At 45.4% G+C, this 26,526-nt stretch overlaps 2 protein-coding genes across 3 annotated transcripts in view; one reads left to right on the forward strand and one right to left on the reverse strand.

Moving 5' to 3' along the window:
* PES1 (pescadillo ribosomal biogenesis factor 1) overlaps positions 1-26,526 on the forward strand; it is a 426,838-nt gene that overhangs the window by 396,508 nt on the left and 3,804 nt on the right. The window contains exons 2-14 of one of the 2 annotated variants that reach the window (XM_063315273.1): positions 3,934-3,980; positions 5,124-5,203; positions 6,782-6,935; positions 7,873-7,982; positions 10,648-10,819; positions 10,992-11,081; positions 13,186-13,302; positions 14,660-14,737; positions 14,888-14,977; positions 18,051-18,181; positions 25,665-25,790; positions 26,031-26,215; positions 26,326-26,462. In XM_063315273.1, coding sequence (XP_063171343.1) covers positions 3,957-3,980; positions 5,124-5,203; positions 6,782-6,935; positions 7,873-7,982; positions 10,648-10,819; positions 10,992-11,081; positions 13,186-13,302; positions 14,660-14,737; positions 14,888-14,977; positions 18,051-18,181; positions 25,665-25,790; positions 26,031-26,215; positions 26,326-26,462 — 1,494 coding nt within the window. In that variant the 5' untranslated portion in view covers positions 3,934-3,956. Of the gene's footprint in view, positions 1-3,933; positions 3,981-5,123; positions 5,204-6,781; positions 6,936-7,872; positions 7,983-10,647; positions 10,820-10,991; positions 11,082-13,185; positions 13,303-14,659; positions 14,738-14,887; positions 14,978-18,050; positions 18,182-25,664; positions 25,791-26,030; positions 26,216-26,325; positions 26,463-26,526 lie in introns of those variants that run through there. The other variant, XM_063315274.1, reaches the window with a different exon arrangement.
* The window catches only part of MTFP1 (mitochondrial fission process 1), a 246,205-nt gene that overhangs the window by 122,475 nt on the left and 97,204 nt on the right, over positions 1-26,526 (reverse strand). The window lies entirely within an intron of this gene.

Genomic DNA, 26,526 nt, shown 5'->3' on the forward strand with positions numbered 1-26,526 from the left:
TAGTTGTTCTAGTTTCTGCTCTGCCCTGGAGAGGGGCTTCTTTCTGAATTCTCGAGGGAAGCCCGAAGCCGCTTGGAGAGAGAGAGAGAGAGGGAGGGAGGGACCCCTTTCCCTCGCCTTCTTGTTTACCCTTTGTCATTCGATCGCCGTTTCCCCTCCCAGCTGCTGAAGTCAGCTGTTTTTGCAGGATGTGGCTCCAAAGAAAAAAAAGTTGAGAGATCAGGCCAGGAGATCTGGGAGGCAGGGCAGAGTAGGACGAGTGTATCGTAATCTATAAATGCATCACGCAAGAGTCTTTAAGGCCACCGTCCCCACAGAAAGCCAGGAAAAAAGGAACCCTTAATATCTGAAATAAATAACGTGTAAATAAATCCATCGTGGTTGAATTGCCTACTCAGGTAAAGAAAAGAAGCTACTGGAATAGAGCTGTCTGTGCATACAGTATTTTCTTCCCTTTCCTTTATATTTTTAAGGCACAATCTGAATTACTGCTGAACTGAAGTCACTTTTAAAATGGATTTTTCTTACCGAGACTTTTGTGATATCCCCTAGAACCCCTGTTGTTGTTGTTGTTGTTTATTCGTTTAGTCGTTTCCGACTCTTCGTGACTTCATGGACCAGCCCACGCCAGAGCTTCCTGTCGGTCGTCAACACCCCCAGCTCCCCCAGGGACGAGTCCGTCACCTCTAGAATATCATCCATCCATCTTGCCCTTGGTCGACCCCTCTTCCTTTTGCCCTCCACTCTCCCTAGCATCAGCACCTTCTCCAGGGTGTCCTGTCTTCTCATTATGTGGCCAAAGTATTTCAGTTTTGCCTTTAATATCATTCCCTCAAGTGAGCAGTCTGGCTTTATTTCCTGGAGGATGGACTGGTTGGATCTTCTTGCAGTCCAAGGCACTCTCAGAATTTTCCTCCAACACCACAGTTCAAAAGCATCGATCTTCCTTCGCTCAGCCTTCCTTATGGTCCAGCTCTCGCAGCCATATGTTACTACTGGGAATACCATTGCTTTAACTATGCGGGCCTTTGTTGTCAGTGTGATGTCTCTGCTCTTCACTATTTTATCGAGATTTGTCATTGCTCTTCTTCCAAGGATTAAGCGTCTTCTGATTTCCTGACTGCAGTCAGCATCTGCAGTAATCTTTGCACCTAGGAATACAAAGTCTTTCACTGCTTCTACATTTTCTCCCTCTATTTGCCAGTTATCAATCAAGCTGGTTGCCATAATCTTGGTTTTTTTGAGGTTTAGCTGCAAACCAGCTTTTGCACTTTCTTCTTTCACCTTCATCATAAGGCTCCTCAGTTCCTCTTCACTTTCAGCCATCATAGAACCCCTGAACATGGTTAATTATCAAGTTAGAGTTAGAGAAACTTTAAATGTAATGTATGAAAGCTCATATTTGTGAGACGGGTTTTGACTTAAACATCAAAAAGTCTTATGAATGTAAATTATATGAGCTTTTATTCATTATGGTTCACAGATATATGACAAATAAAAAAGTATTTAGCTCTAGAGCAATTATATAAAGTATTCATTATCCCATCATTCTTTCCACTCACACATGTTCCAGTCTTTTAAAAGAACAAATTAAAAATTAAAAGATAAAGCTAGTACTGTAGTGGCTACATCATGATGCTTAAAAAGCTTTTTAGGTGTGTTGCAACAAAACCATTGTTTGTTTCTAAGCCATAAAGGTTGAGTTCAGGCAGCACACTCATCTGTAAACAATGGCTTACAAACCACAATATTTATGTTTACACAAAGATTAAAACAAAATGCATTGCACGGTGGCTCAGGAGAAAATCCAGATGAGCACAAGGCAATTGCAACAAGTTTGAATTTTTATATTTCTATTTTTAAAATATTTTTATTAGAATAATAAAGTACAAAGGAAAAAAGGTCCTCATTGGATAGTAACAGTTGAATAATACAAAAAGAAACTAATAAATAAAACATAAATAAAAACATTATGGGAAAGTTTCTAGGGACACATTCTCCCTTCTATTTATTTCCCCAACCACTGACCACAGCCTAGATATCTATACTTTACATGAAATATTAAAGACTATTGCTAGCATCTGTTTAAATCCTTTTATCTATTATTTTTGATTGGTCTCATAACTTTCTTCTGAAAACCCATATTCCATGTGTCTAAATTTGCCCTGCTGTCCAATGTATAGTATATACGGGAGCCATTCTTGCTTAAATTTGGTTAGGTTTCTATTATGGATATATTTTCCCATTGCTGCATATTCTCCAGTTTTGATCTGATATTGTCAGCAGAGTTCCCCTTTTCCAATGTTGTGCGAAGTTTTTTCTTGCCGCTGTCAGCCCATCTCTTAGCAAATTGTGCTATTTTTTATTCATATTTTCTTGAATCATGCCTAACAAGGGTATGTGTAGTTTAGTTTGACTTGTTCCACATCTGTGTCCTATTTCAATAAGTGCATTTCTTTGCTGGCATCTGGTGGCCAACTGGATGGTTGCAGCCCCAGAGCAAATGCAGCTGCCCTGGGTGCGTGCGGCCAGAGAACCGTCCTGAGCTTGGTTTGATTCTGGTGAAGGCCAGGAGTGCACTTAGGGTCATCCCAGTGTACACACAGACACCTGGACTCTTGTAGGTTTTGGCTTAGTGGTATCTGTAACTACTATGCATTACCCAATAGATCATGGTTAAAACAAATGGTGGCCTAGCATCATGTGTGAATCAGAACTTTGCCAGGTACTCAGAATTCAGGAAGGGATAGACAAAGATTTGTTGGGTTACTCGGGAAGACAAAGTTCTGAACTAATTGGGGCACTATTTGGATGTCTTCCTGTCTTCCTCTTTCCTTCCTTCCTTCTTCCTCTTTCCTTCCTTTTGTTCCTTCCTTCCTTCCTTCCTCTCATTCTTTTTTCTTCCTCCTCCTTTCTCTCCTTTTCCTTCCTTCCTCCTCCCTCCCTCCTTTTTCTCTTCTTTCCTTCCTCCTTTTTCTTTCTTTCCTCCCTTTTCTTCCTTCCCTTCCCTCTCCTTCCTTCTTTCTTTCCCTTTCCTTCCTTCCTCCTCCCTCCCTTTTCTCTTTCCTTCCTCTCTTCCTTCTTTCCTCCCTCCCTCCCTCCTTTCTTGCTTTCTTGCCCGTCGTTCTGTATCTCCATTAAAACGCTGAAGTCTTTCTGGATCGAAAACACTAGAAACAAGCTGCTGCCGGCCCTCCGACAAAGCCAGCCCAGCCCAGCGGCTCCTCTTCTCGCCGGGGGGTCCTTCCCCGCCAACGGAGCAGCCAAACGGGGTCGCCCGCCCGGGGACCGCCAGGAGGCAGCCAAGTGACGCGAAAACTTTGCTCCGCGCGCACTCAGCTCACATCCGGCCGCCCTGCCACGGAGCAGGGCAGTCGCAGCGCGCTAAGCCGCGGCTTGCTTAAGCGTGCCGGACGGGAAAGGCCTCACGAGCCGCGCGACGGAGGACAAACCGAGCCAAGCCGCGGGTTTGGGATGAAGGGCGAATCCCGCCTGCAAAACCCGCAAGATCAGCCGTGGACATCAGTCTCCGCTTTTCCTGCCTCGAAGCGCGGACGCGGGGCGCCCCATCGCGCTGCGCCCGGAGGTCTCTCTATCCCTACGTCTCTATTACGGACAGCCAATCCCCATGATGCTCTGCGCTCTCCAGAGGACGCTTCTTCAGAGGATCTTTTCCGGTCTTCAAACTTTATGCCTGCTCAGAACAGCTGCCTCCTCGGAGTTTCACGGCTAAACAGCGAGAATCCTCAAATTTTCCTGCCCGCGGAGTCCATACAGTTTACCCCCGGGGTCATAACAGCCCGTCTGGGCTCTCATTCAGGCAACACCGTAAACACCTTGAGAAGGAGGGGCGGACTCTTGGCGCCGGAAGGGGCGGGGCTTAGCGCGCCCGGCCGCCAGGATTGCCACGCGGGAGGCGGCGGCGGCGGGGAGGAGAAGCGGCTGTTGCGGCCACGATGGGCGGCCTGGAGAAAAAGAAGGTACCACGTGCCTTGAACTAGCGGAATCTCAGCGGCTGCTGGGCCTTGAAAAGCGTCCGGGTCCTTTTTCACGTGTATAAAGGAGCGTCTGGAGGTAGACGCGCCACTTCCGGGTTTAGCGCCCCCCCACCTCGCATCTTGCGAGCTTCCTCCGACCGGTCGTTGCTTCTGCGTGTCTCTCCGGTTCAGGCAGAGCAGCTGCTTTTGGGAAGCCGAGGCGAAGGGTCGAGCCTCCTTGCTCAGAGGCAGTCTACCTCTAAACGTCGGGGAGGGGGGATAGACGCGCGGGAGGGGGACGTTGCCTTCGAGTCTTCGTCAGGGGCTGCCTGACTGCTTAACTCGTGTCTCTGCTGGGGATTTTCAACCCTGCTGGATGTCTTCGCGGAGTTCCCTCTTGCGAGGTGTCGATCCTCAGTTGGGAAGGTCTGGCGGCGGCGGCGGCGCGTGGGTTGGTCAGGCTTGTTAAGCCGCTTTTGGAAGCTGCTCGGAGCCCTGCTGGACTTTTGCAGCATTTGCGCCCCGGCAGCTAAATGACCAACCGAGCCGGCTGCAAGCGGGTTCCTCGCTTCTGAGTAGTTGGGTGCCGGAGCGGGAGGGGGATGTCCTGACCGGGCTTGGACTGTCTTCCCTGCTCTGTTCCTTCAAGGAGGACAGCGGCATTGCTTCCCAGTTTAGGCGGGCTGGAGAGCTGATCGCCAGCCCTTTGAGGTAGTCCAGACAAGCACCAGCCATGAGTACTCACGCTACTTTTATTGTAAGGTTGCAGTAACAGAACCTTGCAAGTCTGAACATACTTCTCTCTTCCTTTTGCTCTTTGGAAAACTAGGGAGAGTCCCTTCTGAAATACTTCCTCTGCCCCCATCGCGTCTGCAGGCTCAGCTGCCTCTTATCTGCCTAGTCTGCAGCTCCTCCTGTCTGTCAAGGACATTCTCACAGACCATCACATCAATCCTCTAATGGCCTTTTCAGCCTGGCGCCTTCCAGCTGGGTTGGAACCGCATGTCTATGGGGGAGCTGCGGTCCTGGCATATCTGGAGGGCTCCAGGTTGGGGAGGTCCGGCCTCCTGCAGCAAGCCGGTAGCTCTTTTTAGGCAGGATATATTAACAACTTTGTCTCTCTTTCTCCCTCCTCCTCCCCAAAAGTATGAGAGGGGTTCCGCCACCAACTATATCACCAGAAATAAAGCTCGGAAGAAACTGCAGCTCAGCCTTCCGGACTTCAGGTACAGCAAAGATATTTACTGATCTGTCATAGGAGGCAGTTGCTCTGTGCGTGCAGGGAAGTTGCAGTGATGTCTGTTAGGAACTGACAGGAAGGGGGTGATGACCCTCTAGGTGCACACGGTGCTTGGCCTTGATTAACTGAACCGTGTTTAACAGAATAATCTCAGTTTCCTGGGCCTGCAAAATACACCAAACTGTAAAAGAACCACATGGGCTATGTTCCCCAATAGTCTGTGCTAAAGCAGAGGTTGGCTAGGTAGGGGTTAAGTATAGCATGTGAATGCAAGCTCTGTCAACCAAAGTGCACCAAATGCTAGGTGACGTCATCTAGCCACGATTGTCAAGTCTACCAATGACTTGGTATGATCTGGGATAGGTTTTTCCTCCTGCTTGCCACTTTTGCTGGAAAAGTAGGAAGGGGGAGGTAAATCTCAGAAGAAAATAAAAATAAATAAATGGTGTTGGCAAGAAAAGCTAGGTGGATGCTGAACTGGACTCCAAGGAATCTTTCCGTTTCCCCTTTTTTCCCATGTGTCCTGGCAGCATAAGTATAACCACATGCATGTTACACAGGCTCTGATTGTTGGGTCAGTTGGATAAGCCATGGTTCTGTTAAGCCAGTGTTTATCAACCCTGGTATCTTTAAGACACGATCTCAACTCCCAGAATTCCCCAGCCAGCATGCTCCCAGCATGCCTATAACAAGTTATAGGGAGAAAAGGCTATTTTAAAGGAGGGGAATTGAAGTGGCAGCACCTTTAGAGAAAACCAAGAGTGTAATGGGCAGGATCGTCTTGCAGAGAATGTATCAAATTCATTCTGCTTGAGGGTTTTCTGTCTTATGAGCCAAAGCTTTCAAGTGGTGAGGACATACCAGCCAAGGGGTTTATATCTTTCTCAAGCGGGGAAAGGGTTGTGAGGCAGGAAACAGTGTCTCCCTATTTCTTTAGCTAGGAAGGTTCAGGGTGCATTCATACAATTCAAGGAGGCTGGTTTGGGACAAGGAGCAGTGGAAAGCAGTTGGGCAGTTGAGAAAAATGTTCAGTTTTTTAATCTCTGCTCGCAGCAATTGAACAGCCGTTCTGAACTTGAAATGTTTCAAGCTTGGAATAGTTGCACATCCCTCATAATGCATAGTTTCACTAGAAATGACCTTTTTATTTGCCTTTGTTAAATCAGTGCATATCCTGACTGATGATTCTGTGTGTCTACTGCAGCATGTGTGTTCTTATGCACTTGCTTCCTTGGATCTGACTTGCATGCAAGTTGGGGAGGGGTCAAAAGCTGGGGCAGATTTGGAGACTGGGAAACATTGGGTAGGATCACATTGTGAATAAATGATGGTTGAGTTCACACAACATGCTTGACAAAAGCATCTTAGGGGCAGGATGTGTGAATCCATCATTGAGACTTTGGGATTCATTTTGGTGGTTGAGTTTTGGCAGCTACCACCACCCAAAGTTAACGAAGGAATGACAAGACCTCTGCTTCCTCATCTTTAAATGTGAAGCCACCAAAACCTTAAAGTAGCAGAGGAGCAAGCTGAGCCCGTCTTCTCACCTGTTTTCCTTTTCCAGGCGACTCTGCATCTTAAAGGGGATTTATCCCCATGAGCCCAAACACAAGAAGAAGGTGAACAAGGGATCAACAGCTGCCCGGACTTTCTATCTCTTGAAAGACATAAAATTTCTTCTCCATGAGCCCATTGTCAACAAATTCCGGGAATATAAGGTATCCCAGGAACTGATAAAAGCAGCAGATGAACCTCTGGGCATAACAGCCATTTTGGAGGGGGCGGGAGTCATTGGCACTTTATAAAAATTGCTTCTGCAACTTGCCCAGAAAGTAAGTTGTAATGCTTTTTCTTCCTGTGTTAATGATTTGATAAGTACAGTTGTCACTTACAACCCAGTGTGTCAGTGGTTAAGTTAATTAAGGTCATTTTGTCCAGCCCAACATTTATTAAAGTTGCTAGCATTCTGAGTGAGGAGGCTATACCAGTTTGTGTCTATGAGTTAGATAGAGAAATATTTTTAATATGGACATAGACCATGAAAAAACAATATATAAAAAAATTGTAGCCAACCCAGTAAGGACAATCCAATTCAATCTTAGCTGTAAAACATGATTAAACTAATCATATAAATCCCAGAAATAGTAAAAACAAGGCTACAGTTAATACGAACACTTTCTAAAGGCAATAGCGTAAGAGTAAAATCTAAAAATATAACTAAGATAACTCGCGTAATCAAAAATATATAAAAAGGCACCTGGTTAGTTTAAACAGATTTAACAAATCACAGAATTAGTGAGACTGCTATAAAAAGATATAACCAATCCGTTAGCAAATCACATTAATGCTTGTCAGTTCACTTGGGTTCTGTAGGCGACGTTACAGAATTTGGAAATGCGTAAGGAACAAAATCGTTCGGATCTAACAGCAGATGTGGAAGATAAAAACAGTCTGGATGCCCTGGGAAGTTAATTCTGAGAGAGAGAACAGTATGCTTGAATATTTTGAAAGGTTGTACAGTATAAAGGAAAATGACCCAAGTCTCAGCATGCCCTTGTTGCAGAAGAGGAAGGAAACGCATTGGTGGATGGTGTGCCAGAATTATGGGTTGGATGTTGGAAAGTGTCGGGGCTCAGAAACGCTTCTCTTCCCAAGGTGTTTGTCCGCAAATTGCGTAAAGCCTACGGGAAGAGCGAGTGGAACACAGTGCAGCGGCTGAAAGACAACAAACCGACGTACAAGTTGGACCACATTATCAAAGAGAGGTAAGAGTTGAAAGCGCCTGGAGATCAGGAATCTGTCAAGGCGTTGGAGGTGAAAGTGGGCAGTTTTCAAATTTGATGTCATGGACCCAAAGCACCCTGGGAATTGTAGTTTTGTGTGTGTGTGTGTATACACACACACACACATATTTCATTAAAGAAATTTTAAGAGAATAAAAGCAATGCACATTTTAAAAGAAAAAGTAAGTAAGTGAAAAAAAGTGCAGAGAAAGAAGTAGAGAAGAAAAAGAAAAGAAAAAGTTATAAAGGATGGCTTCCGGTCTTCTTAACAGCACTTACAAGTACATTTATGTTTTGCCCCCTCTCTCTAAGGTTACGTTTTCTTCTTTCCATATTCTACCCTTTCTAATCATCAAACCCATAAGTCACAAGTTCATTTTTTTCTTTTTTCAGCAAAAAGTCCGCAAGGGCTTTTTGCTGAAAAAAACAGCAACAGTCAGTAATAAATGTGGTTATTGCCGTTCCTCTAACCAGACAAGTCAATCTTGCCTGATCTCTGCAAATTCTGTCATCTTCACCAGCCATTCCTCCACTGTGGGTATTTCAGTCTTTCCATTTTTGTGCATATAATAATCTTGCAGCAGTTATCATATATAAAAACCATCTTCCATAATCTTTTCTAATTGCCTCTCTGTTAGTCCCAAGAAGAAAAGTTCTGGTTTCAGTTGAATATTAACCTCTAAAATTCTTTGTATCACTGTTTGTATTTGAACCCAAAATTATCTGGCTTTTTTACAAGTCCACCAGGCATGATAAAATGGCCCTTTGTGTTGTCCACGTTTCCAACATGAATTTGAAGCACGTTCTAGATAATTTTTCTGGAGTCATGTACCAAAGGTACATCATTTTATAAAAATTCTCTTTTAAATTATAACATAATGTAAATTTTAGTCCTTTCTGCTACATATTTTCCCATTGTTCCATCAGTATATTATCTCCAAACTTCTCAGCCCGTTTTATCATACACTGTTTCACTTGTTCTTCCTCCATTTCAAATTTCAACAAATGTTTATGCATTCTAGCAATTACATGTTCATCATTTGTACATAGTTCAGTGTCCAGTTCTGTCCTGTGCTGTTGAATTCCAAGTGTCCTGTTATCTACCCTAAATCTTGCCCTTAACTGCATATGAAAACCATTGAGAGCTAAATGCAGTCAGTTGGTCTCTTGATTTCATCTGTGAGGTTTTTATTTTAAGGCCTAATTTCAGAAACTCGCAGCACGGGCCACGATGGAGATGCAAAGTTCTTTATTAGGTCCTTCCCTCAGACTGTCAAAGCCACGACTGGCTCCACTTCCTCCCGCCTCCCTCCTTTGTCTTCCCGCCTTTTCTTTGTCCCGCCCCTTCCTCTGCGTTGACGGCTTGCGTGATGGTGGCCGCTCGGTCTCTCAGTTGTGAACGGGGTTGCTGCCATCTGCCCTCTTCTTCTCCCTTGCCCCTCCATTGCTTGTAGTCTCTCCTCTATCCTTCCTTCCCTTTGATGTGTAAGGTTAGAGCGCCCAGGTGCAATGAACCATTGCCCCTGGGTTCTCCATCCTTACACCCATAAAGGCATTTTCGGGCACAATCTGGGTTTATATCTGTTCCATATTCTCAACATGGCACTTCTAATATAGTGATTTTTAAAATCTACATTAACCTTAACTTCATTGTCCCATAGAAAACCATGCCATCCATGCTCTTCTAGTTCTTGAATTCTCTTATTTCTCAGCAGCACCCACTCCATCATCCAAACAAAGCAGCAGGCTGCAAAATACAGTTTCAAATCAGGCAGTCCCAATCCTCTTTGTTCCTTTGCAGCTTGGAGGATTTATATTTAACCCTTGGCTTTTTGGGGAATTGTAAGTGTTATGGGCCTGATAATTCTTGGAGAGCTGCATTTATCAGGAATGGAAGTGTTGGGAAGCAGATAAATGCAGTGTTAATGGAAGCATGGTCATAATTAAAAAAAGAAAAAAAAATTTCTTTGTCCCTATGTAGCTGTACATAGAGTTAGGTTTGGATCAACATCCAGTCTGAGCCCTAACGTGTTCTGTTTAGATTTGACTGGGCACCCAGACAGTTATGGTTTGTTCAACAAAACCTGATTAAGTAAAGTTGTGTAATGGGATCTGAACACTCATTTTACATAGACCCAACCTTTATTGGTTCTTTTCTAGCTTTGTCATCTAGCCTGAACATGCTTATTAAATTACTCCATTTCTGGAGGGTGCATGATGCATTAAGCCATAAGTTAAGAGAGGAGGCTGAATCTGCGCCTACTCTAAGCCACAAAAAAGTTAGTGAAGTTTGGCTTCTGCAAATGCAGCTGCTTGCTAGTTAAGTAACTCAGCTGATCCCATGAACCCAGGCTTGGAGGTCTGAAAAGCTGCTTCCATGAGAAGGGAAGTCGGGGCAACTTTCCACCCAGGAGTAGCAGGAGCAAATCCTGGGAGTAGATAATATTGGCTGAGGCACGAATAGCAGGAAACCACAATGGGAAGCAAGAATATCTGTGATTTCTCTCACGTAAGTGTCAGGGAGGCAGAGCTGTCCAAAAATAGCCCCTGAGAGTGAAATTAGCATTGGTATAGTTCGGATAAAGGACTTGGGGCAAGAAGACGACAAAGATGGTGTTGATGTTGCCTTCTTCTCTGATGGCTGCAGATACCCAACCTTTGTGGACGCCTTGCGAGACTTGGACGATGCGCTCTCCATGTGTGTCCTCTTTGCAACCTTCCCGCGCACTGGCAAGTGTCACGTCCAGACCATCCAACTGTGTCGTCGGCTCATGGTGGAGTTCCTCAACTATGTCATCGCCTCGCACGGTCTACGCAAGGTGAGCTGGGAAGGGTGCGAAGGAGATGCAAGCGCTGCTTGATTTCTCTTGGATCAGTACGTGCCAAGAGAACAGGTCAATGAAGGAGCTGCTCGTCCTTTCTTTCCTGTCTGCAGTTTTGGACTCCTTGGTTGTGTTTCTGGCTGAGTTTGTTTTCCCTGCTTTTCCACAGGTCTTTCTCTCCATTAAGGGCATCTATTATCAGGCCGAGGTGATGGGGCAGCTTGTCACCTGGATAACACCCTATGCCTTTTCCCACAACGTGAGTATCCATTATTTAACTTGCTGGACAAGGATAAGAGTCTCTTTGCTCTTTCTCCCCCCTCAGGATCTTCTTAAAAGTAAATGTACCCTGTTCATTCAGGATCAAGGGCTGAGTGTAGGCAAACATTGCTGAATGAATCCAGTGCTGGTCATTTGTGGTTTGGGCAGGATTAACATGTGAAATAGGCAATTTGGATCCTAGAAACGCTTTTGGTCCCATCACACCTGATCCTTGAGATGAGTGGCTCATTTTTCTATCCTTCACTGTGGCTTTCGTTGATGTTTTTCTGCATTAATTTGCAAAGTGAGTTGCAAGAGATAGGAAGGCACAGATTCCAGCAGATGCACATTGGGGAAGTGCTAATAGAATAAGCTTGCAAGAAAATGCAAATGCAAACCATTTTTCTTTCATCCTTACCCTGCCTCAGATCTGGCTCCCTTTTGGTCCAACGAGACAAATCCATCTGTTGATCTACGTGAACAGAATTAGGCTGTCCTGACCAGATGGCCAATTTCTTTCCATTCTTTGCATGCCAAACTCTTGTGCTTAGTGCTTAGCTGTTCTTTTGGGATGAAAATCATTTACTTTTTAAAAAACAAGGTGAAAATGACAATTAATAATTAACCCCCCAGGCATGGAGCTTCATTGTTAGAAGCCGGTTTGTGGCCAGTTGCTTGGAACACAGACCAAGGACTTCATTTATTTACATAACATACTTCTTGGTTTTCTCTTTTTTTAACTGTATATTTTATTTCTTAAATATTATTACCAATCCAGGTATCCCTGTCCTGAGCCTGTACATCTTTTTTTTCTTTTATTATAATGTTATAAATCTTGATATATTGTATTATTTCGATGCAGATTTCAATGCAGTAATACTTGTCTTAACGATTGTAAAATTATGAACAGTCTATTATTTAGAAAGCTTAAAGTATTGAAAATAAGAAAATAAAAATTCTATCAATATTGATAACATTTTAGGATGTCAATATTGCAAACGTAAAATTACTTATGCCTCTTGGTTTCTTTATTGTGCTGGCAGTAGACAAGTAATGACATTAAGTCAAACTTTTAAGTAACTTTGGCTGTAGAAAATCCCTGATTCAGTGCTTTAGATTAGGAGATGATCAAGATTAGTGATAAGATAGGCAACAGTGGAAATCTATGTGAAAAACAAAAGGGATTCCTGAATTCATGAATTAGCAATCTACTGAAGGGACAGATTATGGAAAAAAAATCGGCAACTGGAGTCTATGCACCCCGGTAAAATCATTTTTTGCAACTGATCGTTTCAAAAATCACTGTCTCTAGGAAGTCGTTGATCTCTTGTGCACAAATCTGTAGAGTTTCTTGGGTTGTAAAGGAGATGGGGGGGAAGAATTGTACTTTCAGACTTGCAGGATTCTGTTAATGTAGCTTTACAATAAGGTAGAATTAGATTATCTGGTTGTGTTTCCTGTCTGGTCTACCTGGTAAGGCTGACAACAGGTGACCCAGAAAGCAGATAGTTCTAGTCCTGATTTACAGCATTTCCCACAAAGATGCCTAAAATGTTGATCCTGCAGGGTAGTCGTAGATATACAGTACATATTGTGTGGGAGGGCTGGCAGTTGAATTATGCAGTTGCACATTGTCAACGTTTTTGAGACAGCTATCAAACTTCCAAGCTTATCCGGGAAGGATAGCTTTGAACAAGTGAAATGGGATTTTTTTCCTCCTAGTACCATAAATGTGAAGGTGAGACCTTGCTGATGCAGATGGTATCTTTACACTTTGGGGGTGCTTGTTTGTTTATTCATTTATTTATTAGATTTATATACTGCCCAAACTCCCAGTGGCTCTGGACATGTTCACATGATGCAGTCAAGTAGGCTACCCTGTAAACATGGGCACAGTTTTGCCTGGCAAAATTGGCAGTCCAAGATAATACAGCGGTGGGTCACTCATACTGGCAGTATTCCAACTTCCTGTTTAGTATCAAGCCACCCATCCAACACTTCCTTTTTTTTTTTAAAATATTCCTGTTTGCAAAAAATAGAACTGGGACGGTTTTTTTTTAAGTTTATGCAAATTGATGGCTGACTGACTTCCTGTCTTCCAGCACCCGACAGATGTGGATTATAGGGTAATGGCTACTTTCACTGAATTCTACACCACCCTCCTAGGCTTCGTCAATTTTCGCCTCTACCAATCTCTCAACTTACACTATCCCCCAAAGGTGAGTGAGATGGACAAGCTACTGAGAAGCATACACCCTTCTTACAGAAAACTTCCCCAGACAGGGAACCATAGAGATGACCTTGGAAAAATTATGCCAAGGCCGTTGGCAAAACCTGAATGAAGCCCTGGAAAGGAGGAAGGAGTTAGAAAGAAACTCAAAGTGACCCAGCTTGATTCTCTTCGGTATTTGAGGGGGGGAAGGGAAACACAGGCTTTCAAAATTCTGTTGCTACAGTATAGCCCCTCTCAGTAAGAGGTCCCGTGTTTCTGTGGAGTCCATTTCCTGACCTGGCCTGCCTCAAAAGGCTGACACCCAGCCTGATGCCTTCCAGATGTCTTAGGCTGTGAGGAAGTGACTCACCCTGCCAGTGTCTGTGATTGAGGGTGACCTTGAACCTGGAGCTCCCTGGATGAATGCCTCAATCATTACGCCATTACTCCCCATTGCAATGGTTTGCCATTGCCGTGTCTGAGGGACGTTTCTTTGATTTCTCCATCCAGCCCTGGCATTTCCTAGTGGTCTCGCTTTCAAGTCCTAACCCGGTCTGACTCTGCTTCGCTTTTAGAGATCAGCCAGGTGTTGCCAGCTGGGCACTGTCTTAAACATACTTCAGGTGATACTTTCTGGGGTATCACCTTCCATCCTTGATTTGGTGGAAAATTTCTGCCTTGTTTCTGAGGCATTAAAAAGGAAAAAGGCTGACTGCAATGGAAAGTTGGCCTCTTAAGTTAGTAGCGTGTAGGAATGTTTATATTTTCCATTGGTACTAAAGGAACAATGATCCTAGAATCCTAGGGTTCGAAGAGGCCTTGGGGGTCTTCTAGTCCGGCCCGCCCGCCCAGGGCAGGAGCCCTCAGACCATCCCAGACGAGTGGCTGTCTGACTTTGCTTGGAAACCTCCAGGGACAGAGCATCCACAGCTCCAGGAGGCAGGCCGCCCCACTGCTTCACAGCTCTCCCAGCCAGGAAATTCCTGCTCATTTCGAGTCTGGATCCCTGCAAATCTTCCGCCTATGGGTCTTGTCCTAACGTGCAGGAATTCCTTAGCAATGTTCTTCTAAGGGTCTGTGAGACTAACCTCGGGAGACGGGAGGAAGAGCCACAGCCTAGACAACGGGCTGATAAGAGAGATCTCAGTCCAGAGGAGGGATGGGGGTGGGGAAAGTGTATCAGAAGGGACCCTCCCTGGTTCTCTGGAAAGTGAAGGCAGGGGAGGGGGAAAGTGCCTTCAGACTTGCAAGATTCCGTTCCTGCAACCTGACAGTAAAGGTGGTGTTAATACTTGTGGTTTGGGTTCCCTGCCTGGACTACCTCAGCAGGCTGACATCCCCATGTCTGCGTTCTGTTCTTTTAGATTGAAGGCCACGCTTCAGTAGAGATGAAGCCAGAGGATGGCGAAGCCTACGCCTTGGACTCAGAGAGCACTCTCGAGGTGAGAATGCTGATGCCAGAGGAATCCTGTGCTTCCATTTCTCCTCCCCACCCCTCCTCAACATTGCAGCCTCTACATTAACTGCATACTTCGCTTAGGTTCACTAGGATTAAATCTCTATCAATTAATAGTTCTCCTTTTCTCCCTTAGAAATTGTCGGCTCTCAGCACCAGCCTGGCTCGAGTTGTTGCCCCGAATGTAGAGGATGAAGCTGAAGCGGATGAGTTTCCCATGGAAGGAGTGAGTGATCCAGGGAAATGTCTTAGTTCTGGATGCCCCTATTTTGGAGTCAAAGGAAGATAATGCCTTCCAACAGACAGGATGCTGGAGGGTACTTTGCAGTCCTGATGGAGCAGTTAAGGCCAGATGCTGGAGGGTCTCCTGTCCTTACTTTGAGATAGTTCTTGCTAAGCAAGTTAAATTACAAAGGCCTAAGATTTTATTGCATAATTAATCTAGTGCCAATTTTCATAATCCTGAAATGACCCCAACGTTATTCCCCCCAAATGTATGCTTGCCTTCCCTTTAAAATGCTTGGGGACCCATCTTTTACAGAGTGATGGGCTCCCCATTTCCCTCATGGGCTTCATAGCAATAAAGCCTCCCTCAAATTCAGCTCAAATCCTAGTGGCTTGCGAGACATGATAGGGAGAAAGGAATGGAAGAGAGCGAGATCAGCAATGATGATGCTGATTGTTGATTGTTCTGGTATTTAGACGACACCTTTGTCATAATAAAAAAGGAACAATTAGAGAAGACCCATGAAACAACCAACATCTTCAAAGGAATATAATTCACGAGGGAAGAAGAAAACAACAATACACACCCTTCCTGGATATCTTCATCAGCCAAGGAAATGATGGCAAATTAGAAACGCAAGTCTATCAAAAAACAACCCATTAACCAAGCACTCCATTACCAAAGTAACAACCCAACCTCCCACAAGAGGAGCTGTGTAAGAACATTATTCAGACAAGCACAAACACACTGCAGCAACCCAGAACACCAGAAAAAGGAAACAGGCCACCTATACAGCATCTTCCAACAGAATGGATACCCGCTCAACTTTATCAAAAAGTGCCTGACCCCTCAACCCACTTCAGCACAACCAACGGAACCCACTTCAGCACAGCTATGGAAAGGATAACACTGCCATACATCAAAAACATCTCAGAGGTAACCAACCAACTATTATAACCACATGGCATCACTGTAGCACACAAACCAACCAAAACTCTCCAAAACATCTTAAGTCAACCAAAAGACCCAGTAGCCCAAGGAGAAAAAACAGGAGCCATCTACAACATGGAGTGCAAGGGCTGTCAGAGCCACCGTGTAGGACAGACAGGCAGAAGACGAGCAGAGCGCATCCACGAACGCCAACCGGCAGTCAGAAGACGCGATGAAAGCTCCTTAATCTCACAACACATGGGCAGACTCAACTGGGAAACTGAGCATTCTAGATCAAGCTACGTCCAAAAACACGAGGGAATTCCTGGAAGCCTGGCATTCAGACAAATCAGCCATCAGTAGACACAGAGATAAACCACATTTACACACTAGTCCAGCAGGATGGGCACACTCCAGGTTCTGTCAGCCGGGGGTCCCCAACCCCCGGGCTGTGGACAGTACCAGTCCGTGGCCTGTTAGGAATTGGGCCGCACAGCAGGAGGTGAGCAGTGGGCGAGCAAGCAAATTTACAGCGTGCATGTTTACAGCTGTTCCCCATTGCTCACATTACTGCCTGAGCTCTGCCTCCTGTCAGAGAAAGCAAGCCCATTGGCTGCTATCTCCAAACGGCACAAAGAAAAAAGAATAAAAGGTCGGGAGGAAGGAAGCACTTGAATCATCCCGAAACCATCCCGCCCCCCCAGTCCGTTGAAAAATTGTCTTCCATGAAACCGGTCCCTGGTGCCAAAAAGGTTAGGAACCACTGCCGTCAACCAAGGAAAGTTGGCTGGTGGGGATCAGGAGATGTGCCTTTTCTGCTGTAGCGCCTGCCCTCTGGAACATCCTCCCTCCCCAGATTAGGATGGCCCCGACCCTTTTGGCTTTTCAGAAGGCCTTGAAGACCTGACTTTCTGCCTGGGCCTGGGGCCCTGAGTGTGTGAAGCGCCCCGTTTCATGGTTGTGCTAACACCAACGGATTTTAAGATCTCTCGGCTGTATTTATATTTAATTTTTTGTATTGTTTTTATTGTCTGATTGCTTTTATTATTGTTAGCTGCCCAGAGTCACTGGTCTGAGATGGGCGGCTATATAAATTGAATAAATAAATAAATAAGGGACAATAAAAAAGCTAAGAAGGAAACAAAAGACCTGAACACATCCTTTCCCAGATAATCGGGGATTAAGCAGATAAGAAGAGATTAACCCAGATACGCAGATTAAGCAGGGATTAACCAGATAAAATGGGATTGACACCCAGATGAGGGATTAACACCAGACAAGCAGAAAACAATACCTTATCAAGGATCTACCAAGGAGAAACCTACACCCCCACCAACACTGGCAGGGCAAGCTACTGTATATAAAAGGGGAGCACACTCCACACTCACCAGTGATGATGATGTCACCTAGTTGGGTCATGAAACGTCTGCAAGCAAACCACCAAGCTCAGAGAGCACCAAGGACTCCACAGTTCAACCCTGAGCTACAGAGATTCTCTTCTATTGGATTCTGTAGTTACCCCAGACCAGCATGAAAGTTCCCTTCCTAAAATCTGTGTAGGCCTTGCTTTCTTGATCCCATCCAGCTGAGGGAGGCTTGACATGACTTCAAGGATAAGCCCATATAGTTTTCTTGGCACCGATATGGAAATGACTTGGATGTTTTTTTGACTTCCCAGTCTAATCAAATGCTCTGCAATTTTCTACTGCTCTTCCACCCCTGTCCAACCCCCCTTTGCTGTCTGAGATCAGCCAAGCGTGGGTAGATCTTGCCAGCTATTTGGGCCTTTACAACCAACTAGAAGTTTTGATAGGGAAGCAGAGGAGTTGGGATGGATTACAGTCAGTTTTGTTTTCTTACTTCTTATTGTTTTGATCTTAAATGCTTATTTATAGGAACCTCCTTCAAACTGTCTGAACTTCTTATAAAGCAGAACAGAACAAAATTAAATTTTATTTTGCCAAACGTGGCAGGAAAAGACAGAGGGCCGTCAGGGTGCTGCCTCTTTGGACAAGCGCTCCTGTTGTCCCCCGTTCCTTTCTGAAGTCCAGCTTGGGGTCCTCCGGTAATTTCCCTAATGTCCTGTAGAGTGAGCCTTACAGGGTGGCTGAAAGGGGGCTGATGGAGTCTTTTTCTCCACTAGGAGACCGCAGAACAAGAAGAGGCCCGGCAGAAGGAACAGGAGGACCTGGAAAAACAGAAGAAGCTCTTTGAGGGACTGCAGTTCTTCCTCAATAGGGAGGTGCCTCGAGAACCCTTGGCTTTTGTCATCAGGTGCGTAAGTCTTTCCCTTCGGTTCTGCAGCTCTGTCTGGGATGCGGGCAAGTGGTGGACCAGCGCTGGGTTGCTTTGCAGCACTTTGGCTGGTGGGCCGTGCTTAGGTCATTCTTGAGGTAAGAGACTCAGCCTCCTGCAGCGATCTCCCTGGGACACCCAGGATGCATCCTGGCCAAGCACAAAGTGCTTGATAAAGGATGAAACTTTCCTCCTGGAGAGACTGTGTGTAAGTTTTCTTCCCATCTGGCTAGCTAGAAGTAAAATGGTCCCCAATTCTGCTCGGTTCCTGATGACTAGATGGACTCAGCCGTATAACCTGGAAGGGGCATCTTGTTGCTTTCTACTGGGATGTTTTTCAAACTCCCAGGCTACCCAACATTCTGTGGCTTCCTAGTGGTCTCCTTTCCAAATACTAACCAGGCCCAGCCCTATTCAGCTTTCGAGGTCAGTAGGATGCTAACATTTGCTGAGACCCAGATAACTAAGAAGACTTAAAATTGTTTAAAGTAAATTACATGCGAGTTTTTGATCAGAGGAATCTGATCAAAGCTTTAAATAAAAAGATGCCTAAAAAGAGTTCCAGTGACATAGTATGTAATGTGTTTCCTTCAGTTATAATTTTATGATTCTTCTTGTCCTCCTCTTTCCCTAAGACTAGCAAGTTGTCAGATCCCCCAATCAAAGGTTTCACAGAAACCCTTGTCAGGGCGTCTCCCATCATTTCATTCTCTCATGTTGCCAGATGGGAGGGGAAGTTGGAGTGTAAAGTGGTTTATTATGGCTATGGAGCACATCAAGGACGTGGGGCTGAGATACGACAGGAATACCATCTGGATGGGAGGGGGAGTGACACGCTTCATGGGAAAGGGGACTAGCGAAGGGAATGTAGTTTAAAGTAGGTTTTGGCGGGAAGTCTTTATTCGGAGCTTGCCTTCTGTACCGTTCATTATGCTTCAGTAAAACGGTTCAAAGAAATCCAGCTTCTTGACTGTGTATGTGTGAATGCTCGAATGATCAGGTGCTATGAATCCATAATTCGAAAACTCTTCCTGAGAAAGCAATCAGCTGAGAGTTGTCGAACCACGCCTAAGCACGGAAAGTCCCGGGCTAAGCAGCCATCGCCTCTGCCATCCTCGGAGAGAACCGTGCTGTATGCCAAAGTGGCAGAGGAAAAAATTGAGATGCAGGAGAGTTCGGGGAGCGGAGACAGCGAGTGCGAGGTGGAAACCCGGCTCAACCAGACGGAGTTGGAAAGTGCCCTCCATTCCCTAAATTTTGTGACAGAACCTCAGACGCCGAGCATTATTATTGAAGAACCACAGGCGGCACCTTCCCAGGTAGGTGCCAGAGAAGAAGAGGGGAGACCTCGTCTACCTGTGGACGTGCAGATAGTAGTTTGAAGTCCGGGGTCACATGGAACCATTCCAGATCCTATTGGAACTCCCCAAGACATCCGCAGTTTGGAAGCCAGGATGTCTGCCATGGAAGTGGTCTTGCAGCAGGTATCAAGAACTCTGGAGACCATGGCGCACCCCTTGGCAGAAATCTCAACTCAGCTGTCAAGAGCAGAGTCGCCAGTCGTACGGGGAAGACGGCGTACCCTAACCCCAACCAGGGATTTTGAGTCTCCAGTGAGGCGCAGGCGGAGTGGAGGCCACCCAGAAAGCCAAGGAGATGGGGGAAAAGTGCTGGCCAGAGGGGCAACCCAGGACACAGCTCCAAAGGATATACAAGTCAAGTTTGATGGCGACCCACGACAGTTGTTGTTTTTCCTGACCACCGTTTCCATATATATGAAGGAGTATGGTTTCTGTTTCCCCACGGAGTACAAGAAAGTCAGCCAGGTGGGTGCCAGGCTCAGAGGCCCAGCTGCTGAGTGGTTTGTGCAACTGCATGATGCAAGTGCCCCAGAACTGGGTAGCCTGTGGGAGTTCATGAAAGCCCTGAGGGACCGGTTCGAGGACCCACTGGATAAGATGAGAGCAAAAACAGGTATCCAACAGCTTAGGCAAGGGGGGAGAACTGTGGCGGAGTATGCCATGGAGTTCAAAGCCCTTGCTGGAAAAGTTATGGACTGGTCAGAAACCACTAAGATCAGCTACTTTAAGGGGGGATTGCAGCCAGAAATCCTTAGGTGGGTGCTCTGCAGCGGAGACCCCCCCACTCTGAAAGATTGGATCTGCCTTGCAGGTGAGGTAAAGAACACCCAGTACCAGTTCCGCCAGCAGCTTCGAGCTCGAGCAATGGGGAAAAATACAGTGGCGCCAAGTCAATTTCCTTTTGCCCAGCAAAGACCTTTCCGTGAGAGGGAGGATCGAAAAGACAAAACCGGAAAGAAAAGCGCCTGTTTCAAGTGTGGGAAGGACACAGACAGAGCAGCCAAATGCCCAGAAGACATAAAAGGAGCAACTAAACCAACTAAAACCCCACCAACCAGACGCAAGGCAGCAACTGCAAGCGCACTGGCTTGAAAAGAACCCAAACTGGAAGCTCAGCTGGACTCCGGCGAAGACTCCGAACAAGAGGTTCTGGAGCCGGCGGGAAACGAGTTTCACCTGGTCTAAATCGCGCCCGCAAGCAGGTGGCAACTCCAGGGCACAACATGCCTACTTCTGACAATGACAAAGAGGACCCTTTGGTGAGTGATGATTGCCCCACCTTACTGGTGAAAGTAGAGTTAAAAAACTTAAGAACCCGGCACAAAGCCATTCTGACAGCGATGTTAGACTCTGGGTGCACCAAACGTTTAATACACCCTGCCCTCCTTGACACTCTGAGCCTAAAAACCAAGAGACTTAAAAATCCTATTATTTTCACACAGATGGACAGCTCAGTTGCCCACGGGGGTCCAGTGGAATTCCGGACAGAGACTTTAGCCATGAGGTTGGTGGGGGGCATAAGGAAACCTTCCAATCCATTGTAGCCCCTATTGCCAACTACTCTATCATCCTGGGACTCCTGTGGCTAAAAAGCAGAAAGCCACAGATCGGTTGGGACTCAGGTGCTTTATTGTTTAACAAAGGAGTTGGCAACCTCTTTACTGTACTCCAACAGAGGGGGGAGGTGGCCGGCACCCTTCTCAACCACTCACCCTCGCCTGAAGTCTTACCACAATCTGACATTCCACCTGAATATGCAGACTTTATTGATGTCTTCAATGAGAAAGAGTGCGATCTCTCGCCTCCCTCAGTATCACACAGCACAAACACAAGTTGTAGACAGTGTTTTCTCCCAAAAGCAGCTTGGAATGGCGTGCCTAATGCGCAAACGAGCAGTAGCCGGGAAAGTGAAAGTGCAGGCTGCCTTAAAAGAGGAACTGCTTCGGTGCTGCCTAACCATCCCTGGCTACAATGTAACAAGGCTCAATTGACTGAAATTGACACCATCTGGTACTCTAAGGGCAGAATCTACATTCCTGAGTCTCTTCGCAAAACCATTTTGCAGCGCTCCCATGATAGTAAATCTGCTGGTCGTTTTGCCTTTACTAAAACTCCAATTTTGGTCGCCCTCCCTTCGTGCTGATGTGCAGTCCTACGTCACATCATGCCACATCTGTGCCCAAGCAAAGAGGAAGGGGGGGAAACCGCAAGGGCTGCCCCAAACGGTAGCCTCCCCAAAGGCTCCCTGGAAAGAAATTGCCATGGATTTTATTGTGGATTTACCTGAGAGTAAGAATAAAACTGTAATTTGGACTGTCATTGACTTGTTTTCCAAACAGGCTCATTTTATACCCTGCACTAAAATCCCGACTGCTCAGCAGTTGGCCAAGCTCTTTCTCACGCACACCTATAAAATTCACGGATGTCCCATGTGTGTAATTTCTGATAGGGGCGTCCAATTTACTTCCAAATTTTGGTGCGCATTTTTGAAATTAACTGGTATCCAACAATCTCTCAGCTCATCGAGCCATCCGGCCACAGACGGGGCGACTGAACGAGCTCAATCTACTCCAGAGTAATTCCTCTGCTGCTACATTAGTTTTCAACAAGACGACTGGGTCGACCTTCTACCTTTTGCTGAGGTTGCTTACAATAATGCTGTTCACCAAAGCACTGGGTTTTCCCCTTTCCACATTGTCTATGGCCAGGACTTCGTTCCGATACCTGAACTCCAACTGCAATCCTTGCCTGACTCCTCCGTGGCAGACTGGGCTGCACAAATTGCCACGAATTGGCCTGTCATCCGCCAGGCATTAGATCACACTCATGAGACTCAGAAAAGGTTTGCTGACCTCCACAGACGCCCTGAATGGAATTTTAAAGTAGGAGATCTGGTTTACCTCTCCACTAAATTTTTACGCTCCCAACAACCTTCAAAGAAACTTGCTCCCAAGTTTGTTGGACCATTTCCCATTACTAAGATAATTAACCCTGTGACTGTTCAGTTGCAATTACCCCCCACCCTCAAAAGACTTCACCCTGTTTTTCATTGCAGCTTGCTTAAACCTGCACCGGAATGTTCTAAGTGGCACCAGCCTGCAGTAACCGCTCCACCCATCATGGTCGATGGCCACCAGCATTTTGAAGTTAAAGACATTCTGGACTCTTGTTTTTTCCGCAAAACTTTACAGTACTTAATTCAGTGGAAGCATTTTCCAGATCCTGAGTGGGTTAATGCATGTCATGTTAATGCTCCTCTTTTAACCAAAAAGTTTCATGCTAAGTATCCTTCTAAGCCCTCTCCTGCCTAGCCTCATTCTTTCATTTGCTTGATAATTGTCTGAATTTTCTTAATCTGTCTTGATCAGGTGCTGACACAAGTGAACATTTATAAGGCTTTTCGTCATTTTAGTTCATATCAGTTCAGGATGGTTTGTCTTGATTGCCATGTGTACCTGTGTTGGGATGGTTATTGGTCCTCAGTGGCCATAGGTCTGTCTGAAATGTTATTTGCTATTGACAATTGTTCTTACGTTGTTTTCCCATTTTTAATCTTCTTACTGAAAGAAAGGTATTCATTTATTTTATTTATTTTCTATCCCGCCTTTATTATTTTTATAAATAAGGTGGCAAACATACCTAATACTCCTTCCTCCTCCTATTTTCCCCACAACAACAACCCTGTGAGGTGGGTTGGGCTGAGAGAGAGGTACTGGCCCGAGGTCACCCAGCCGGCTTTCATGCCTAAGGCGGGACTAGAACTCTCCTAACACTCCTGATTGGCTCTTGGGCTGAAAGAGAGGGACTGGCCCAAGGTCACCCAGCTGGCTTTCATGTGTAAGGCGGGACTAGAACTCTCATACCACGCCTGATTGGCTCTTGGGCTGAAAGAGAGGGACTGGCCCAAGGTCACCCAGCCGGCTTTCATGCCTAAGGCGGGACTAGAACTCTCCTACCACGCCTGATTGGCTCTTGGGCTGAGAGGGAGGGACTGGCCCAAGGTCACCCAGCCGGCTTTCATGCCTAAGGCGGGACTAGAACTCACGGACTCCTGGTTTCTAGCCTGGTGCCTGAGCCACTAGACGAAACTGGCTCTGTATGTCAGCCACTCAGTCACCTTGCATTGGAGTGGCATATTAGCCTCAGTAAATAAATAAGTTAGTATAGTATTGTAGTTAATACTTTTATTTGGTATGCCCTTTTATTTAACTGTAATACAAGGTCTGTTTTTTCCAGTAACAATAATCCTGTGTGATAGGTTGCACTTCTCTGGCCAATGGAAGGCTAGAACCTGTTCCTAGCCCAGCACTTTGACCACTAGACCACACAGGCTCTCAAAGTAAATGATTATATAAATAAGCTAAGATGGATAACAGAAAACGAGAACTTAGCAAAATGCTTAACCTTTCCTTTACTGATTACCGCAAGGTCTTTGGTTGTGTAGAGGGGCAAGAATATGAAATACGTTTGTAATGAACAAGAACTACCTACTAGGAGTTCGGAGAAACTGGATGTTCAAAATTGGGAAGGGAAGTGAGATAAGGCTACACAGTGTCCCCATTTCTGTTTACAATACTTTACAAGGCACAGACATCATAAAAATGGCAGGACTGGAAGAGCAACTGGGAATAAAAGTTAAACACATTTGAAATACATAAGAACCAGGTGAAGGTTCGATCTTACTGTCACAACCGCCATCTTGACTTTTTTGACCATACCTTGCAGATACCCCTGATACATGGACAACCACACTTTCTAAGCTGAACATTAAGTCATCTTAGAAGGGCTCGTTATAAAAGTAAAAATTAAAAATCTGGTGGTAGAGGCCTTGGCTTTATTTGGAGGGGTGGGCTCAAGCATAGTGAAAGAACGATTGTGTTCTGGAGCAGTAGAGAGATTAATGTTATGGAGGAAGGCAGCTGTCATGAGTAAGGATGGCGAGCAGGGGGCTCCCATCCAGACTGTCAGGCGCATGCGTAGCACTGAGGAACTGTTCAGCCATTCAAAGAGACACAGATTGGGACCGCCTTAACCCTTGGGGGTTATATGTCTGGGTTTTTCCCACGCTTCTTCAGTTTGTTAGGATTCTTGTTAAGTACTAGTAATAAATATTAGAGACCAGTTCATTGTCTCAGTGTGTTTCCTGGTAGTTAGGACAGCAGCAGTAAACTTACAGTAGTCCGGGTCATGGAGGATGAAGACTTTTTTTTGACAGCAAAGATTGAAGGAAGGGAACTAACAGGTTTGCCTGATCTCAGATTGGATGTTTTTATTAGTTTTTGTTGAAGAAATTTTTTTATAGAAAAAAAACAGTTCAAATTTGAAGAAGAAAAAGGAAAGTAGAAAAAACTGATAAGTAAATAAGAAAGAAAAGAAACAGAAAAGAGAGAGAAAAGAGGAAAAAAAGATATAAAGAAGCGGCTTCCGATGTTCTTTACAGCAGTTACAAGTGCATTTATATTTTATTCTCTCACTCTGAAGTTGTATCATGGCTCCCTTCTTTCCATATCCTACCCTTTCTAATCGTCAAAGCCATAAATCACAAGATCATTTTTTTTCAGTTTCAGCAAAAAGTCCATAAGGGATTTCTAGTCACTAACAGATGTAGTTATTGTCTTTTCTCTAAGCAAACAAGTCAGTTTTGCCATCTCTGCAAATTCTGTCATCTTCACCAACCGTTCCTCTGTTGTGGGTATTTCAGAGTCTTTCCATCTTTGTGCATATAGTAATCTCGCCACAGTTACCATGTAATCTTCCATAAGTGTTTTCTAGTTGTCTGTCCATTAGTCCCAGCAAGAAAAGTTCTGGTTTCAGTTGAATATTAACCTCTAAAATTCTTTGTATCGCTGTTTGTATTTGAACCCAAAATTTTCTGGCTTTTTTACAAGTCCACCAAGCATGATAAAATGACCCTTCATGTTTTCCACATTTCCAACATAAATTTGAAGTACCTTTATACCTTCTAGATAGTTTTTCTGTGCAATGTATACCAACAGTACATCATTTTATAAAAGAAATCTCTCTTAAATTGTAACATCATGTGAATTTGAGTCCTGAAATGTGTCACTAGGTCTGGCTCAACCCCACTTCTCCTTCACCAGGTGCTTTGGGGGCAAAGTGTCGTGGGACAAGTCTGTTTGCATTGGTGCTACCTACGATGTTACAGATCCAAACATCACCCACCAGATTGCTGACCGCCCAAACATGGAGAAGCAAGTGGTTGGAAGGTGAGGGCTGCTGTTTGGGAGGCAAAGCATGGCCGTTGAATTTTAGAGAGCCGTGCTGTTAGTGCTGCCCAGCCAGAAGGTCTGAGGGAGCTACTCCATTTTGTTCATCTTCATTACCTTCTTGGCTGATAGGAAGACCTGGAGGGTTATGAATGGAGCACAGCATCGCCTATAAAATTTGCCATCATACAGCTTACATTCTAAAATACCAATTTCTCATTGGCTTTCCTTTCTCCCCAGATATTACCTCCAGCCGCAGTGGGTCTTTGACTCAGTCAATGCCAAGATGTGTCTTCCAGTGGCTGATTACTTCCCTGGTGTAATGCTGCCGCCTCATCTCTCACCGTTTGTCTCTGAAAAAGAAGGAGACTACATTCCACCAGAGAAGCTGAAGCTTTTGGCCGTGCAGAGGGGTGAAGAACCAGGTATCCAGAGGCTCCCTCGGTTTGTGGCGTGCATGTTGCATTCAGTGGGGAACTGAGGGTGCCCTTTCGGGGTGCTCATCAACTGTAACACAATTCGGTCTTTTCTGTAGCAGAGGATAGTGAGTCAGGAGAGGAAGAGGAGAGTGGTGAAGAGCATGAAGATGCAACTGAAGGCTCGGAGGAGGATTCTGACAAAGAAGATGAAGGGAAGCTGCAGAAGATGGAAGCTCAGCGATCTCGGAGCAAGGTATAATAAAAGGAGCTTGGAAGATACATGATGCAGTGCCCATGAAGCCCGAAAGCGGTAGGAT

The sequence above is a fragment of the Candoia aspera genome, chromosome 15 (genome assembly GCF_035149785.1).
Source record: "Candoia aspera isolate rCanAsp1 chromosome 15, rCanAsp1.hap2, whole genome shotgun sequence".
In the NCBI taxonomy this organism is placed as follows: Eukaryota; Metazoa; Chordata; class Lepidosauria; order Squamata; family Boidae; genus Candoia; species Candoia aspera.